The sequence below is a fragment of the Trachurus japonicus genome, chromosome 6 (genome assembly GCF_045865225.1).
Source record: "Trachurus japonicus isolate A0001 chromosome 6, Traja_1.0".
NCBI lineage: Eukaryota > Metazoa > Chordata > Actinopteri > Carangiformes > Carangidae > Trachurus > Trachurus japonicus.
In genome coordinates, this window is record NC_140912.1 from 18,004,835 (window position 1) to 18,023,217 (window position 18,383).

General features: G+C 42.4%; 1 protein-coding gene across 8 annotated transcripts in view; it reads left to right on the forward strand.

The window, feature by feature from the left end:
* magi2b (membrane associated guanylate kinase, WW and PDZ domain containing 2b) overlaps positions 1-18,383 on the forward strand; it is a 78,353-nt gene that overhangs the window by 48,184 nt on the left and 11,786 nt on the right. For all 8 annotated transcript variants that reach the window (XM_085779544.1, XM_085779545.1, XM_085779539.1 and 5 more), the window contains exons 7-11: positions 7,597-7,654; positions 8,417-8,538; positions 9,643-9,825; positions 12,365-12,894; positions 13,680-13,845. In XM_085779544.1, the coding sequence (XP_085635670.1) occupies positions 7,597-7,654; positions 8,417-8,538; positions 9,643-9,825; positions 12,365-12,894; positions 13,680-13,845 (1,059 nt within the window). The remainder of the gene's footprint in view (positions 1-7,596; positions 7,655-8,416; positions 8,539-9,642; positions 9,826-12,364; positions 12,895-13,679; positions 13,846-18,383) is intronic.

Sequence of the window (18,383 nt, forward strand, 5' to 3'; positions counted from 1 at the left end):
GAGTTTTGACTTTATTCTACTGAGGATGGAAAACTTACCTTATGAAAATGAGTCGCAGGTATACACTCACTTAAAAAAAGGGCTAAATTATTTCATAAAAGATGACTGTAGTTTTTAGCAAACACAGCAAAAAGTGCAGTTTAATACATGATTGGTGCTTCAGTGCAGTGGAGCCCAGACATTTCAACATCTGACCCCTACAGTGCCTACATATGACACCTCATTACTTTTTTCCTGTTAATGAGTTAATATGAGCTGAAAAAACAAAGAAGGATTCTCCTCTCTTATATTTATTTTACTTGAATTATTTTATGGGCCTGAAGAGAAAATCTATCCAAGGAAAAGAAACAAAGACTAGTACTCTAGTCTGATAAATATGTTGTTTGGTGAAGCAGAAATTGTTCTAATCCTCTTCTAACCTTTTCTCCTCTCCACCTGTTCATCATCTCCTGGCCTTTCAGATTCATCCCCTGGCTCTCTAACAGGTTCCCAAATTGTTGTTTATCGTGACTATTTACAGCAGCAGGGAGATGTATGTTGGATTGAGAGTCGTTGTGTTGTTTTAATAGTTTTTAAGAACAAAGTGGTCTGTGGCACAGAGGAATCGGCCGTATCCAGATTTGGCAACACAAACACTTAGAGTGGGACCGATTCTTTGTTTGCTTTGTCTTTTCACGGGATTTGTTGAAGAGTAAATATGGTGCGTCATCAGCCGAGGGTGGAGGCATCATGGTCTCAGGTCTCTCTGTCCATCCCATTGTTGTGACTGCAATATGTCTGTTACACTTTGAGATAGGGATGTCACGGTTATAAATTTTCCTGGTATGATTATTGTCAGAGAAATAATCACGGTACTACGATTATCACGATTATTATGCATTAATTAATTTCACAACACTATGAATGTGTAAAATCAAATATAATCAAAATATAATTAGATTACTCGTTGTTTACACAAAATATTTCAAGTATCTATTAATATAACCAATTATTAATCCCCAGGGGAAATGTTTGAAATATTCAGGTCATAAATTGTCATCTATATCAATGTTTATGTTTATTTTAATAGTTTTTTGTTTTGTTTTGTTGTTGTTTTTTAATTAAAAATGACCCGCTAACATTTAAATTCCTACCAATTCAATGTTACGTTAACTTACGTCACAATGTGCATTTTCCCTTATTTTGGCGCACATCTGCTGATATGGTTCCAACATCATCTTTTTTGGAAAGTAACGGTATTTAGCAATCTTTACAATTGATTAATTGTGGCGTTTAATACCACGATTAATTGTGAAAACAAGTAATCGTGACATCCCTATAGGGAGTTTCTCCAGATCTGGCAGGAAGGTTCATTTGGACTCAAGGATGGATTAATTATGATTCTGACTTTGGTGTTTAAAGGTTAAAAATACAAGTCCAAAAGGTAACGGTGACCTCAGTCTCTCGTGAATGTGATATATCAGGGACTCAACGCTAATGTCTAATAAGAAAAAATGATGAGGTGATGACATTTTGTATCAAACTGGCCGAAGGTCAACTTCACTGTGACGTCATAATGGCCGTTATTTATTGCTGTAACAGAACAGAAGCAACTGCAACCTGGCAGGTTGGTGGGGAGCGAACGACTTAAGGATAAGGTTGTTGTTGTTGAAGGTGTGTGGAGGAAGGAAAAAATCTAAACTAGAAAGTGAAATTTCAGACTAAAATTTCAGAACAAGAGTTGAATACAACAAAGGTTCGACACCGACGTCAGTCACGCAAGGGAGAGAGAGTTCCTGTGGTGGTGCGGTGTGATCAGATCGTATCAATCGGTGATCTTACACTTCTGCTCCTGTCACAGCCGTCGGTCAGCGAATTAGGTTGTGATGGGATTCTCCAGAGTGAGATCTGAATCAATACCTCCTGTACCTTCTGTCCTCTTTTCTCCAACTCCTCAATTTTCTCCTCCTTCTATTCTCCCCTCTGCACTCCTTCACCTCACGCCTCTGTCCCTCTCCCTTTCCAATCTCCCTCTCTTTTTTCCTCTCTCCCTCTCTCCCTCTGCCCAGTAAAGGGCCAGTCTGTGACAGGAATCCTAATATCACTGCTCAGCTCTGCACAAACTGGTTCTCACTCCCTACACACACACACACACACACACACACACACACACACACACACCACTGTTGTCAATTCACAAACATGGCCGACGTACTTTAGCTTCGTCTTGGCAGAGCAAAGATCAGTTTTCACCAACGCCAGCGATGTTCAGAAGCCAAGTCTCTGTCAGCTGCACGGCTCTGTGATCACTTATTTTGTGTTGTTAGTGCAACAACTTGCATTTGCTTCTGGCTCTGTTTGGGTCTACCTCAGCACAATATTAGAATTTGAATCTACTGTGAATTTAACAAAGTAAAAAAAAAAGAAAAAGACAAATTTGTTTTGCACACAAACCAGACTAAGAGTCTGCAGTCGTTCTCGCAGCTCTGTGAGACTTTACAATTGATCTAAACTGTTTAATACGCTCACAGTGACAATGCAACATGTGAAGCAGGCGTTGCACACCACACTAACCATCATAGTTTTTCTTGTTAGCACGATGCTACTAGCACCAAATACAAGCAGTAAATAATAATAATAAACCAAAATATTACATACAGTACATAGAAATTTTGACCTTGTAATGTTAATAGTTAATAAATTAAGTGACGTTACAGTTCATGGAGGTGACTGAACGTCCACCAAATTTCATGGCAATTGATCCAACGGTGGTCAGCAGCATATCTCACGACACAACAACCAAAACTGTCTCGTGGTGGCACGATTTATCCTCTGGAGAAAATGAATGTACATCTGAAATGACATGGACATCTTACTGTACATCTGGAACAGTTGAAACTTCACTTCAGCTCTTTATCTATTAAAAATATGTAGATGAAAGGTCACGGCAGCTAACAACCCAGGGACCTATATAACTAGGAAAGTTACTGACAACATTTTAACTGCACAGATTGATTAAAATGTACAATATGTTGAGACTGTGTACTTTTTTCATTTTGCCTGACTAATGCAGCCATTTTCTCTCAGAAGTAAAAAGTCAATAAATCAGTCATGTTTGAAAGTGGTAATATATCCATTTACCTTCCCTCCATCTCCTCCCTTGTCTGTCTTTCTCGCTCTTTATTTTCATTTGTCTGCAGTTTATCTACTGTGCAAAGTTGATCTGGGCTCCCTCTTTTTTGGTCTGCCAGTTTCTGTCTTTGGGGGGAAGCAGTGGTTAAAGGAAGTTAATGCTTGAGTGATCACTGGCAGAGGATTTTGAATCAAAGGCTGTTAGCAGAACGTTTGTGAAGGTCTTGGATGACACATCACATCCTCTCGCAGCACCTTTGAGTTGATGCCTTCCAGAAAACAGGTTTAGTTGCCAGAAAATGTTCTTTTCCAGTACAAACAGCTCAGCGGCCACATGGATGTCAGGAGGATATACAGTAGTTTAATCCAGCGCGGTGCTGCTCTGCACTTCATTCATCATGTTATTGTTTTATTTTAATGATCTCCTTGTAGCCGCTAGTTGCATGCTGTACTCTCGCTGATATTACACTCTTTGCACGCTTTCAGTGCACGAAGTTACTATTTACAGACTATTTTCCTTTTTTTTTCTCCACATTAATGGACATGTAGTTTTTGAGTGATGAAAAATGCATGGAAGTGAAGATGTCACATTTTGCAAAGAGAGTGAATAACACAATAAATGCAGGGAGGGAACAGCAGAAAGGGGTGGTGCTGCTTTTAACTGCCCATCTGCCTGAAGCTTCTCCCAGAGTCTCAGCGCCTTAGGCAGGAAGCAGACAAACACTCAGACATACTTTCATCAATGCTGGTTTTGCAGCTTCCCTCTTGTTATTCCCTTTCCGTTGCTTCCATCTCATGCATGTCTGGTCTTTTTGCTCCACTTTCCTTTAGCATTTGACATCCTCATTCACTATTCCCTTTCCCCTCACTCAACCTCTCAGGCTTGCTTTGCTCCCTTGCTGCGTTTTTGGTGAATATAAGGAGGAGATGCTTGTTTGTGTTCATGTGTTTGCACGAATGTGCAACTTCTATGTGCATTGTGTTGTATCTATATGCTGAGACTGACTCTCAGAGTTCAATGGCTTGTCACCACAGATCTGGTTCGCTTGCAGTCTTTTTGTCAGGCAAGTCTTTTGTTACATAACGCAAACCCATATCTCCTCTCTCTCGCTTAGAGGAGGAGAGAAAAGAGCCGGACAAGCTTCAAATAATGGGCAAGTGTTGGTTTCAGTTCTGTCTTTGCCTCCACACTGAATCCCAAAGTCGTCTTAGTGCCGTTGATGAAAATATGCAGCACATGCTCATTTAGAGGCTGAAATCCTCCCTGAGGCCAATGTCACAGCGTTGAATCCCTGTCTGTAACCAGCAGAGACAGTGTGAAGTCGGAAACACGACCAGACAGAGGTGGTGAAAACAAGAAATATGAGAAACGATGAAGATAGAGGAAGTGGCAATGATGTGCATACGATGACGCCCTGTGAGAGCCCCTCCGTGAAAATGAGTAAGAAAGAGACAAATGGAGATTGAGGGAGGTTTGTGTGTGAGGAGAGTTGACTGGGACTTTGAGTGAAGGAGTTATGTGCTAAAATGTTACCTCTGAGTTACATCACTGTTAAAACACTCCGTCATGTCTGGACTGGGACCATTTCTCTGCCTATATTTCTCTCACTCTTTTAATCTCATTTTCTTGTTGCCTCTGTCTCTTTGTTACAGCGTTGACAGCTCTTATTTATTTAATGTCCCTCCCTGCATCTTGACTCATGTAGTGTGGTGGTATAAACACAAATAACAACACTGAGTGGTGGTCTTGTGATTAAAGCTGCAACAATTACGTACTTAATTAACCTCAGTCTTGACGTTATAAATCACATTTAGCATTTAGCCGTTGCTGCTCCATGTTGGTTTGGCGATCGTCAGGTTTCAGACTCAATAACAGAAATCAAATCAAATGAGTTCCCGTCCGCCTCGGTGCCGGTGTTAAGTGGTAATTTACAATTGAACTGAACATTATGAACATTATAACTGCTGTGTTGGCATTGTTTCCATCTCCTCATGTGTGAATATTTCCTGCTTTCATTAGTCTGTGATATTAAAACCAAATGTAGTTGGGGTTTGGGAAATTGGGATGAGCATTTTACACCAGACGTTTCATCAGTTAATTGAGAAACAATATGCAGAGGAAGTGATGATGAAAATAGTTGCTAACTGCATCCCTTCAGATATTATCTGAAGTTTTAGAGGTTGATTTTTGGTCTGAGTTTTTCGGCGTCTTGAGTTTATGGTTGGTATGTTGTTGTTTTTTTCCCCCTCTGAGTCATATGAGTTCATTGTATCTGTTCTGGGCTGCCTGTTGGTCAGGGAGACTTTGTGTGAGAGGGGAGATGAGTCATCTAATGCAGAGGAATCACAATTAGACTTTATGTCAAGAGAGAAACAAATACTGATTCCCACAAACAAGCAGCCGAACACCCAGGCGAGCCCCTCGGTGCTCTCTTCATACACGGACACATGATGAGGTGTCTGATTTACTGTCACAGAAGATGACGCTCTCACTCACAGAGACGTCTAATACACACACACTGCAAATATAGACTCATACCAGTGCATAAAACACACACACACACAGATTCGCTCTCTGTATTTCAGTGGCAGGAAATAGAGACAAGACAGAGCCCTCAGCCCAGGCGAGGAAAAAAAAAAAAAAACACTTCCACTGGTGGTTTCCATGGAAACTGTCTCCCTTTTCACTTTAGGGGGAGGGCAAGCGACTAGTGGATGAGTTAGGCCGACATTTAAGGTGGCTCGTGGAAAAGGTGGGAGGGAATTTAAGGTGGTTTTGAAGTGTGAATCCGTCCGACTTTTCCACCTCGGGGATGAGAGGGTTCGTTTTAGGTAATGACGGTGCAGAGCCGGCGTTTTGAGGAAACAGTAAAGCAGAGAAAAGATAATTGCAGCATCCACCCCTTTCACCTTGGGCTGCACAGTCAGCATGCTCAGCAGCCAGGACACACACACACACACACACACACACACACACACACAGTACATACAGATTATTAATATCAAGATCACAAATCTGTTCATAATTACATTACAGCATGAGGGGATGATGCCACAGCATTGGCGTCACACAGACTGAATAATTGTTAAATTAAAAAAAAAAAGTTTTAGATTAGTGTGTGTGCAAGTCGGTGAGTAAATTAATCTGAAACCACTTGACAGGGCTGGGTACAGTTTTTGTGCTGGGTCATTTGCTCTTTTGCCAAGACAACACTTTGCTTAGAGAAGTAGAAACATTTTCGGATCTGTAATTTGAAATCCACTTTGCAAGCTTCCTGGAAATAACTGAGATTTCCTAATAATTATAGTTAAATTTTTCAACATTCAACCTTCGACAAGCAACATCTACATTGAAATGAAATGCTAGCGTCATCCAGAGTTAGAGCAGACTGCACAGCAACTAACTGTAACATGCTTTCATTTCATCTGAGGACAAGGACACGATTCATGTTTCCTACGACAAATGAATGATTAGAAAAAATATCCCGAGTGTAGCAATTTATTACCACAATATTATTATTATTCTTCCCATCATACTTTGTCCAAAACCATTTTTTCATTTGGCAAAAGCAGAAAAAGTCTTATGAAGTTGTTTCGCCACAACAACAATTATGCCTAAAATGATGCGTGCTCCTGATTTAATCTCATCGAACCATAAGAAAACATGAAGAAAAATGAAAAATTAGGCCCTGTGTTAGATGACAACATTTGGTACTAGACAATTTTTGAACCATACACACATATACATACATAGTGCTACAGACACATTTTGTTTTCAGTGTTTCAGTAACACTGATTAATGTTAGATGTTACTCTGTGTGTGTCGATCCTCTTGTTGGTTTCCTTGTTCCTTAGTGAAGCCAAAAACCAAAACATCCTGAATTCTGCATATGCCGACAGAGGGAGCTCATTACAGGGCTGTACATTGTGTGTAAGAGAGTTTGTATAAATAAAAGAAAAAGGTATAAAGGAGGGGAATTTTTGCATTGCCTTGACCCAGTTCTTTAGCTGTGGAGAGGTACAGTTTATCAGCAAAGGGATGGAGGAAGTGAGGAGGGAGCAGAGTACTAGAGAGAGGGTGAGACAATTGACACACTGGCCATAGAGGAAAAAAGGAGTGGGTGGGGAGAAGAAACAAGAGAGACCAACACAAAGTAGTCGGCTGAAAGTGTTTTGGCCATGACAGATTTGTGCACACGTCAAAGGGACGAGGATGACAGGAGGAGAGGGCAGCGGGATGTGATGTGTCAGACAATTTTAAATGTTCTTTTTCTCTTTGCCCAGCTTTGTATTGATGAGCTTATTCAGTGCTGCAGATCGAAGTGTTGTCTGTCTATTAAAGGAGCACTTTGGGAGCGTCTAGCTGTGAGCCCTGAGATTCATGTCGCCTCCCCTCAGTGGTTCAATTTAGTGTCTGCTTTCCTTCTTCTGCTCTGAGCGTAAACTGACTTAATTTCCCTCCTCTTGTTTTCCCCTTCCTCTCAGAGCTGCCCTATGGCTGGGAGAAGATAGATGATCCCATCTACGGCAGCTACTATGTAGAGTAAGTCTCCCTGTTGACTTGGTTAACTCGGCTGCTCTGTAGTAGAACAGGAAATCCATTTCCATGGTTTACAACATCTTATTATGAATTATAAATGACAAAACTTCTCATCTCTTTTTTATATCTTTCTGCTCATTTGACTAAACTTTGACAGTGAAATGCTCGTCCACAGAGAAAAGCTAAGCTGCTGATAAATTCTGTTCATCTCGTCAAGTATTTAATGTATATTTGTGTTTGTTTTTTTTCTCAGTCCAACCCGAGACGAACTCTGATTTTACATGCAGCAGAAATGCCTGTGTCAAATGCTAGTTCAATATTTTGAGATAAAATAGGGCTAGGAACAATTTCCTCTAAGTCTGAGTCATTTAATTCAATGTCAACTTAAAAAATTGAGGATTGTTTTCAGCTCTTTTAACTTGAGCCCTCTGCTCTGGTGCCTAAATGCTGGAAATAACATGAGGACTCAGTGTACTGGTGAAACGATGCAAGTTTTTTTTTTTCTCACCCAACCAGGTGCAGTAAACACGTGATTCATGGCAGTGTCAACCAAATATGTGTGCAGGATCTTTAAATGTAACAATGATTCAATACACTGAACAACATTGCAACATTGTTCCGAATAAGCACTTTCACCTTTGACTCTTCAGTGCATTTTATTGTAAAGTTTAGAGCACAGAACTGCGTAGTTGTGTTGCTATTTTTGTCTTGGGGCTCTGAATTACCCCTTTTCCATTATTTTTAATGACTTCGATGTATTTTCAGTCACATCAATCGAAGGACCCAGTTTGAGAACCCAGTCCTGGAAGCCAAGAGACGCCTGGAGCAGCAACGGCAGATGCAGAGCCAGGGTCTGTCCGCTCTCCCACTGCCCACTATATACAGAGGTACATATGGAATAAAATAGAGCGTAGTGCTAAAAACATGCTGACATACTCACTCTACAGTAGTTGCACTAATAAGAAAACGCCAGGACCGCAGAAAGAACATGCACAGAGCCCTGAAAACTCATGCGCTCACTGATTTTCTTTAAATGATTGTTAATCTGCTGCAGAGATTTTCTACACATTATTTTTTCTTCACTTTGAACATTACACATTTATGATTATTTTTCAAACTCATGTCGTAGAATGAGCAGCTTCATGAGTATTTCATAGGGGCAGATACACAATGTCACAATGTATAGGGTCGAATGGAGATCCGTGGCAGTACGGGGCACAGAGAACATGCTCGCCCTCAGGGCCCTCGTGGGTTAATCCAGACACACACACACGCACGAGGTCATCCTAGACCAGTACATCATGTACCGCTTCATCTGAGGGAAAAAATACATATGTCCAGTGAGTCAGCTTATCAGGAACTAAGTAACGTAGGGTGAACAAACATCCTCTTTTTCCTGGAAATGTCCACTTTTCACATCCTGTTAGGTTAGGGAAGCTTTATTGATCCAGGTCAAAAAAAACATACAGCCGACAAACAGCACAGAGACAACAGACAACATCAACACAACACTAGATGCACAACAAACACAATAACATGATCTTAAAGTAGGACATAATTGAAAAATAGAAGGACATGATTAAATACCACAAAAGCATGATACAAGTGAATAAATACTAAATAAATACCACTAAAGACTATGCAGCAGTGCCAAGTCTAACCCTAATATAAGTGAATATGTCCAGTTTTCATTGTTTTTTACGGGACCGTTGAGCATGTACTTAAATTGGTGATGCTTTGCACAGCTTACTAAACTATTGTGTTGTGTGTGAGCATTGCCTCTCGTTACAAACTGTTGAAGTGTGGGCCCCGATAGCTCACTTGGTAGATTGCGCACAAAGAAGTCTGAGTTTTAACTGCAGCTTCTTATAGGTTGATTATATACAATAGATCCACTCATGATTTCACACACAAATAATTTGACAAACCAAAAGTACACATTTTCTAAATATCAAATATATGATGGTATCATGTTACTTGTCTCCCTGCAGAGAAGCCATTGTTTACGAGGGACCCCACCCAGCTGAAGGGCAACTTCCTGTCCACAGCCCTGCAAAAGAGCAACATGGGATTTGGCTTTACAATCATAGGGGGTGATGAGCCGGACGAGTTCCTCCAAGTGAAGAGTGTAATACCAGATGGACCGGCTGCCCAGGACGGAAAGATGGACACAGGTGATAAATATTTTCCTGAATTCTGACGGCAGGTTGAAAAATGAACTGGGATTCAAACGAAGCACAAGCTGCCACTGTATTAACCAAATTGCAGTAATCCTGCAAGAATGGTGGAGGCACATCTTAAAAAATGAACAACTTTCAGCGGTGGAGGTTTCAGTGTCTGCAGAAATATCAATTCATCTTAAAAGGGGACATCAGTGGCCGGTGGTGGCGTATTTGGGCTGCCCTATATTTGTGCCTGTAGCACTGTGTGTCCCAGACAAGGACTTCAAGTTTCCTCTCCGCACTCTCCCAGTCCTCTGTCAGAGCACTAACACTGCTCTGCTTTTAATGGGAGGAACAGATTTGATCGGCCATAACTGACACCAGCCCACGCAACACCTACTTCCTTAGGAGAAACGTCTCTGCTTTTACAGATGCACTGCAGGTGCTGCATCATTACACCGGCACCAGTGGTCAGAGTGTTATTAGAAATCAGTCACACACGAATGAAATAACCTCATACCTGTGCTTTGATTCATAAAACCAAAGATCTGTAATCCACAGAAGCAGGAGTGCAGTGTACAGTCACACATGACTTACTTAGCTGTTAGAGAGAGACCCTGCTGTATGTAGGAGGTTCACAGTGAATCCTTGCAACAACCAGCATGTCTCCATTAGCGAAACATCCTGGAGAAACACATCACCTTCCTACCTGTTCTCATAGATAGAACAAAATATTTAGGCTCTATCTCAAAGAGCTGATGTTAGTAGAAGTCACAGTGGGCTGTAGCCTGAGGTTCAGGGAAGGAATTAGTGTACAGGGCTTTACTGTATGTGTGCTCTGCTCTGAACCTGTCAGCTGGCCCCACGCTGCGTGATTGGTGCCTAAACTGCTGGTTTCAGAGCAGGGGATCCTCCTTCCTGCTCCCAGCTTCTTTCTGCCTTAATGTCCCTCCTTCTGCCTATCAGTTTCTTCTTTATCTGGAACCCATCTCTTTCTATTTTATCTCCATCTCTCTTTTTGTCTCTCTGACTTACCCTTTATTATGCTTTCTTATCCAACCATGTCATCTGACACTTCTCCCCTGCTTTCAGCCTCAGTATATTTTCATCTCTCGTCTCTTTCTACCTCCCTAGTTTTTCACTCTTCATCCCTCTATCCTCGTCCGTCAGCCTTTCTCTCTCTCTCTGTTCTGATTTCTCCCCCATCTCTCTCTCTCTCTCTCTCTCTGTCTCTAACTCCTTGCTCCTCTCTGCTCTGTGACATTGCCAGAACTGCTCATGCACATGCATGCGCACACACATTCACACTCGCACAGTCACATACAGGCGCTCCCTGGCTGGGATTAGCTGGCCTATTTGAGCTGTGTGGCATTGCTCTTAGGGATTGTGTACGATTGTGTATGTGACATGCAGGGTGTGTGTGTGTGTGTGTGTGTGTGTGTGTGTGTGTGTGTGTGTGTGTGTGTGTGTGTGTGTGTCTGCATGTGTAACAGAGAGTGCCTCCATAAGTGTGAAATAGAGGATTTGAGGCAGATGCATTTGTCATGGGGCTGTGACTTTAAATCCATAACTTTCCACACGTTCAAACTACAGCAGAGATGACAGAGCATCTAGTGTCACATTTGGTGAAGTTGTTTCGCCTTGTTGTTAAACATATGCAGGAAAAATGTCAACCACCAATCAGGTTAAGTGAACACAAAAAATTTAGTTAATTGACAACATCAGCACACCAGCCAGGTGTGGTGTGATAAATACGGCACACACAGGAAGAAACATACACCTGTTAATTTCTAGTTATTAGACTTGTAAAGTGTCATGAAAGTGTATCATCGGAGCTGAGACTTAAAATGACGTATTTATAATAATCTGTTCATCCAATGGCTACACTGTTGCTGAAGCCAATCTCAGTCAAGTCACAGGGCAGACACGTAGAGATGAACAACACACACATTCACACCTCTGGGCAATGCAGGGCTATCTAGTCAACCTAGTGTCCATGTCTTTGGACTGTGGGTGGAGATCAAATCGAATCCAGCACTTTTTCTTTTTTTTTACCAGGAGGCATCAGTGCTTTGTCGCTGCATCATCAAGCCAAATTTAATTTATTTTATGTAAAAAAAAACAAAAAAACAAGGGATTACAAAGTGCTTTGACATAAAAGCAGCAAAAACACAAAAGAACAATGATAGAAAACCCAAAATAACAGCAACATAAAAACCCATTAAAGCCCAAGCAACACGCAAACCCAACAACATGCAACAAGCAATTAAAGGAGATGAAAGGTGGTGTCAGACATACTAATTGTTATATTATTATTGTATTATTATATTCACAGAGACACTGACCCTGCCTCGTTCTCACATCTGTAGATTACCTGTGGTGGCAGTGAACAGCGATAATTAGACTATATGACGACTGAGAGAGGCACTGTTTTGACCTTCATCGTGCAGCAGACGGTGGCAGTAAAGTTGTATTTTTGCTGAATCGTATTGTCTATACAGTCAGACTGTGGCTGAAGCCGTTGTGTGCGTTGTGTCTCGTTCCTCTCCAGGTGACGTCATCGTCTACATTAACGACATCTGCGTGCTCGGCACCACGCACGCCGACGTCGTCAAGCTGTTCCAGTCGGTGCCGATCGGTCAGAGCGTCACCCTCGTGCTTTGTCGGGGATACCCTCTGCCTTTCGACCCCGAGGACCCCAACAGCGCAGCCAGCACCTCGCTGACCCCCATCGGCCTGGAGCACCGCCCCCTGGTGGTGAACGGCCGCGGCAGCTACGACCCGTACCTCGAGTACCTGTCGCTGAGCTCCCAGCTGCCGGCTCAGGCGCTGGCCGGGGCCGGGGCGCCGCACCCCGGGGACACGCATCTGGACGGCTCGTCCCTGCCGCCCACCACGCCCGGCTCGGCTTCTGCGCTCACGCCTCACGAGGACAACGTGTCCATGGCCTCTTCGGGGACTGCCGGGGTCGCTGGGGCAACAGCGCAAGGGGCGGAGCTGCTGACGGTGACGATGGTGAAAGGGGCGGAAGGATTTGGGTTCACTATTGCCGACAGTCCCACTGGTCAGCGAGTTAAACAGGTGATCATCATCTGCACATCTCTTCACTCAGGCAGCGATAAGTCCTGGAACAAAAGGCTTCGGAGCTGTTTGATATTTAAATTATACAGTAGTGTCCATGTTTCAGGAAGTTGGTTTCCTCTTTAAAGAGTGTAATCTCAGTCTTCAGCCAAACTCAGCAGTAAACTCGAGGCAGAGTTAAAACAGCAGGTCAATTAATTAAGTCAGTGCAATGTAGGAGAAAGAGACTGACATGAAAAGAAGGAAGTCAGTTCGGCTATCTAATACCATGGTTATGAATGAATGAAGCTGCACCCCAGCCTGTGTATTCAGGATTCAGGCAGTAAAGAGCCGATAGATAAACAGACAGGATGAGCTGCAGTGTAACAGATGCTTTTTCTCATCCGTGTTGTATTTATGTCAAAAAACATCTGCACTACAAATCATCTAAATGAGGATTAGTTTCATGTTCAATCAACAAAAAAAAAAAAACGCCTGTTGAGTAAAATAATTGCACCACAGGTTTCCGCAATATCTTGGCACCTTGTCTTTATAATATCTATATAAAAACTAATATGTTAGTGCCTTGTCTTCTAGTCTATGTGTGTTGAAATAGTTCAAAATGTGAAATGAAGAATCACGGCCCTGCATAACAAAAATAAAGTATATAGCATATAACAATTTCTATTTTTATTAACTATGGTCGACAATAGAAGATTTCTGTCAGTGAAGTAGGAAGGTGTCCTAAAATCGAGTTGGAGTGGGTCAGATTGACTGATGGATGCTGTCATGTTGCCATGGTGCAGGTGCTGGAGCCGGGCTCACAGGGGGCGCTGGGGCTGATCGAGGGAGACCTGATCCTGGAGGTGAACCAGCAGCCGGTGGCCGCAGCCGGACATGGACGCGTGGTGGAGATGCTTAAAGAGTGTCCTGTGGGAGCGGAGGCAACACTGCTCATACAGAGAGCAGCAGGTGAGAGAGAGAAACTGTTTCCTTGTTCCCGTCCGTCTGCTAATACAGTGTCAGCTTGTAAATGACACCTAATTAAACCAGTGCCAAATAAACCAGATTTATATTAAATTTGATTGATGGATAAAAAATGCTTTATTTTTGTAATGTCTGTGTAACAACATTTTTAGTTTTGATGGTTATAAATGTGATTTACTTTCCTAAAATAGTCAAACTCTTAACCACCTGCTGTTCCCCCTTGATCTATTTATGTCATTAGCTGTGGCCAAAAGCTTTACAGCACAATAAGTGTCAAATCACAAGTTGCAGTTCTGGCATCTTTCAAAGACTAACCTAATTTTAGCCCCAAAAAAACGAAGGAGGGTTCAGTTCAACAGCGAGTTCCCAGCTGACTCACTAACATGACTTCTGATTGAAATGCAGAACTGTGGAGTTGCTGCATCTTCAGCCCCAGCTGCAACTTCACAAGAGATGAGTCAAGTAGTAGGAGTTGATAGTGAGAGCTGAGAGAGCAAATGAGATTTTGATTATGGTCATTTTGAGACCCGTTGTATTTCTGAACACTTTAAAATGATTTTATTCAAGTCTCAAGATGAGATTTTATTTTTGAATATTTAATATTTTCGAGCAGTTGTTCTCAACCTCTGGGCCCGGGCCCACTGGTTGGCCATCAAAATACCTATATAGATGTAACTCAGTGTATATTATATTGATTCCACGCCAGATGATTATATCCATGGCAAAAACTCCAGCATGAAAACTTGCTCTGAGAGTCCATTTCTTTGTGTGTGTCGTCAGATTTGGAAGAATTTCAATTTTCTAGTGACCCTGAGGTGGAAAATGTTGGGAACCACTGGTAAAGAGGATGAAAGAATCATGCTGCCTGATAAAACTGAGTAAATTATCACATTTATATATATATATATTTTGGTATGACAAATTGTTTTCCTAACAAAAGTGTATAAAAATATTAAAATGTAATAATTCAGGATTATTTCACAAATCCACAACTGAGAAAAAATTACTTATGACTTTTTTTTTAAGAATTACAAACTTAAATGTTTCCTCAGTGATATTAGATCATTTGATGATTTGACAACCACAGGACACATTATTAAATAGAAATGAGCTGTTTCATGTATTTAATCGGTTGACTCATTACAGTACTACATATCAAAAAAGAAAGTAAGCAGATGCCATCAGAAGTAATGCAGCCTTATCACCAACATGCCTTCGATGTTTTCCACTGAAACGGAGCAGAGAAGCAGGAGGGGATTTAACACAGAAAAGTGTTTTCAGCCACAACAACTCAAAAAGCTGTTCAAACGTAACAACACGCGGCGCAGAGTTGGGATGAGAAGCAGCGGTAATCTCACTGTTAGGTCTAGTGCAGCTGTGGGTTGAGATGGCACCGACGCCACCGGGGAGGTGAAAGCAGCTTCATTCTCACTGGGGCCACTCGTGTTCAAAATAAATACGGTTATTTTACTGTAATTTGTTTTCTGACAGAAATGAGTGTGGAGAGTGTTATCTAGCTGGCAAACAAGGTGCACTGGCTGGCTGGCATGATGGCGTTTGGCTACCTGTGCTGTCTGACAGCTCTGAAATGATGATGAAACAGCATTCTCACACTTTTTAGCACATAGATGTTCAATTTTAATGAGAAGCAGTTGACTATAACCCAAAATACTCCCTATTATTAAATGTGTTCTTTTACGATTTGGAAATTATTGTCCGTATCTCGATTTGTTTTCGTGAATGACAGGCTACCCACCACCACCCTGCCTGAGTCTGTGTGTTTTCCTGGATCTGTCTCACAGTTGCACAATGCTTCCTCCTACACCCACATGAATTTTAAGCAAACATTTAAAAATATTCTTGATAGATTTCACTGTTAGGCGCCTGTGTGTTTAGCCACACAATTCAGGGCGAGTGTTGTTCCACAATACTTGCCACATGTCAAATCCCCTGTAACAAGCTCTGCATTGTAATGAGCTGCACCTCACCACCTTTAGTTTTCTGCACACGTTCGGCGTTTTACCTTCCCTCTTGAAGTGAAAGGAGGAGACGACCACATGCCCTCAGTCTGAGAAAAATAAATCAAAATGGAGTAATAAAGTAGCCCCAAAAGAGGAATGAGAGAAAATTTCACAGTGGGGAAGTTTGAAGTGCAGAGTTCTTGTAATATTGCCAGAACAACATGGAGTGTGGCCATTTTCCCTCCTCTCCTATTTCCTGCAAGATTGGCCACCTGCGAGGAAATTAAATTGCACGGTGAAAGCTGTATTTGTTTGACATGTGCTCTTACACTCATTCTGTAAGAAGTGCTCTGGTCACAGAGTCAAAATTAGACTTAATAATAATTACATGTAGCAGCTACATAATATACTAATGAGTCCATGACCACCTGACAGACATACACAGTCGGCACTGCAGTGATTTAGCATCCAGCAGCACCTGGATGAAGGTTCAGAGAGTTCAGAGACTTCCTATCCTTTGGCCATGTAAAATTACAATGTTCACAAGTTCACCGTTTGCGTTTGATGTGCCACCCTGCAGCTGCGCGGTTCACATTTTCACGCTCATTTCGTCGTCAGGTCTGTAGTTTTTTCTGGAGAGAAATTGGCCAGGAGTGAAGAGTTGATTTGCATTGTTTCTGAGACGATAACAGAACAATGAAGGGAAAATTGTAGATACGCTCTCTTTTTCACGGGTTATGTTTAATCAGGGATGGAGGTAATCAGTCTTATATGCATCTCAGGTTTAATTAATTGAAATGTGACAGGAATTATTATCACAGACCTGAAAAGCAATCAAAGACATAAGCTCTTGGTGATACATCAGAATATCGAATGGAGGAGCTGCTGGCTGGTTCGCTGACAGTGGTCTTATTGACCCAAGATTATACTACATTATCGACAAATATTGGAGATGTATTGGAAAACGGTTGCATGATCAAAGTGAATTGATTATGCTCTGTATGTTAGGTATGTAGGTGAACTTATTCAGTCACTTAAAGTCTATTGAGTCAGTGATGAGCGCAAATGACTCAAGTGTTTTCAGTGGTAATAGAAAAAACTGTGTGTGTGTGTGTGTGTGTGTGTGTGTGTGTGTGTGTGTGTGTGTGTGTGTGTGTGTGTGTGTGTGTGTGCACTTCAGTATGCATGCAGCTGAGATCAAATGTTGTGGTGCTGAGCCCTGAAGCATCTTATGACCATGCAGAGCCGACATCTGCCACCTGGTGGTTAACCTTTGCAAAGAAACACGGTCATGTTGCCCTGTCAGATGTGCCATTTAAAGAGGCTGCTGAAATGCAATACAAATGTGAGATTGCGCTGCACGCATTAATGCAACACAACACAAATCTGTCTTCAAATATAGGCACACACGCATACATAGATACACACACACGCACACACAGCTTGAAATGGATATCCCTCTAAATGTTGAGCTCAACGTGACAAATGACCTCCCTTCCCCCCAAAGATACCATCTCCTTCAAAATCAGCCGTTTCTATCAAACAGCTCAAGACAACGGCCCCGTGGGGACGATCATCCTGACACAGCGAGAGCCTCTGTGGCTCTCTGTGTGCCTCTCTCTCCTCTCTGTGGGGTGAAAAAAGGGACAAGGTCCTTTACTGTGACTCAGATGTGCAGAATGTCAGGAATGTTTAAGCATGTTTGTGTTTAGAGATGTGGGATTTGTTTTGCAGAGCACAGAAATCCCACATCTCACAGTGGAATTCAGGTTGTACACATGATTTCCGATGTGTGACTGAGAGCCTTGGTGCTCTGTGTGTAATACAGACAGGGTGTTAGACTTCTGTGTGTGTGTGTGTCTATGTGTGTGTGTGTCTGAATGCTCCGCTGTAGTGTGGGCACTCTGCCAGAGCGCCGCTGAGCTCTGGTCGTGTTCACAGCTCCGTCCCGACATCCCAGTTTGAAGCGGAGCCAACCAGAGACTAGAGACATTTTGCGGCACCAATGAGGACGCAGATCATGGCTGTGAAGGAAAGGGGGTGTCAGGCTGCACGAGCCAATCAGGCCGATCTGAAGGCCTTCCAGAGCGCAGCAGGCTAGTCTGTGAGGCCGGCCTGCCAGACTGCCTGACCACTGACTCGTGAGAGAAGCCACATGAAGCCTCTCTAGCAGTCATTCATTTGTAATTCATCAGCATGCGTACGAGTGTGTGTCGCACATCCGGCACATATGCCAGTGAAGTGTACAGTATTAGCATTTAAATTAAGCTTAATGCATCTGTGAGGGTGACGCCTCTGTTTAATGTGAGTGGACAATTGTAGCTTGTGCTCATTTCCTTCAGTGGGTCATTAAGGGAAGTTTCATGAGGATGAGTTATTAGACTTCCTTTAAGGCGTCCCTGAAGACCCCCGAGTCCCTGCAGAATGTGCTTATTAGTCCCAACCTCCCACAGAGCCCTCCCCCTGCTGCTGCTGCCGCCACGGTCCTGAATCATTTCAGCACCACGGAGAGCTCTTCTCAAACCCCCCTCCTTCCTGCAATCATGGACGGGAGGGATTTTA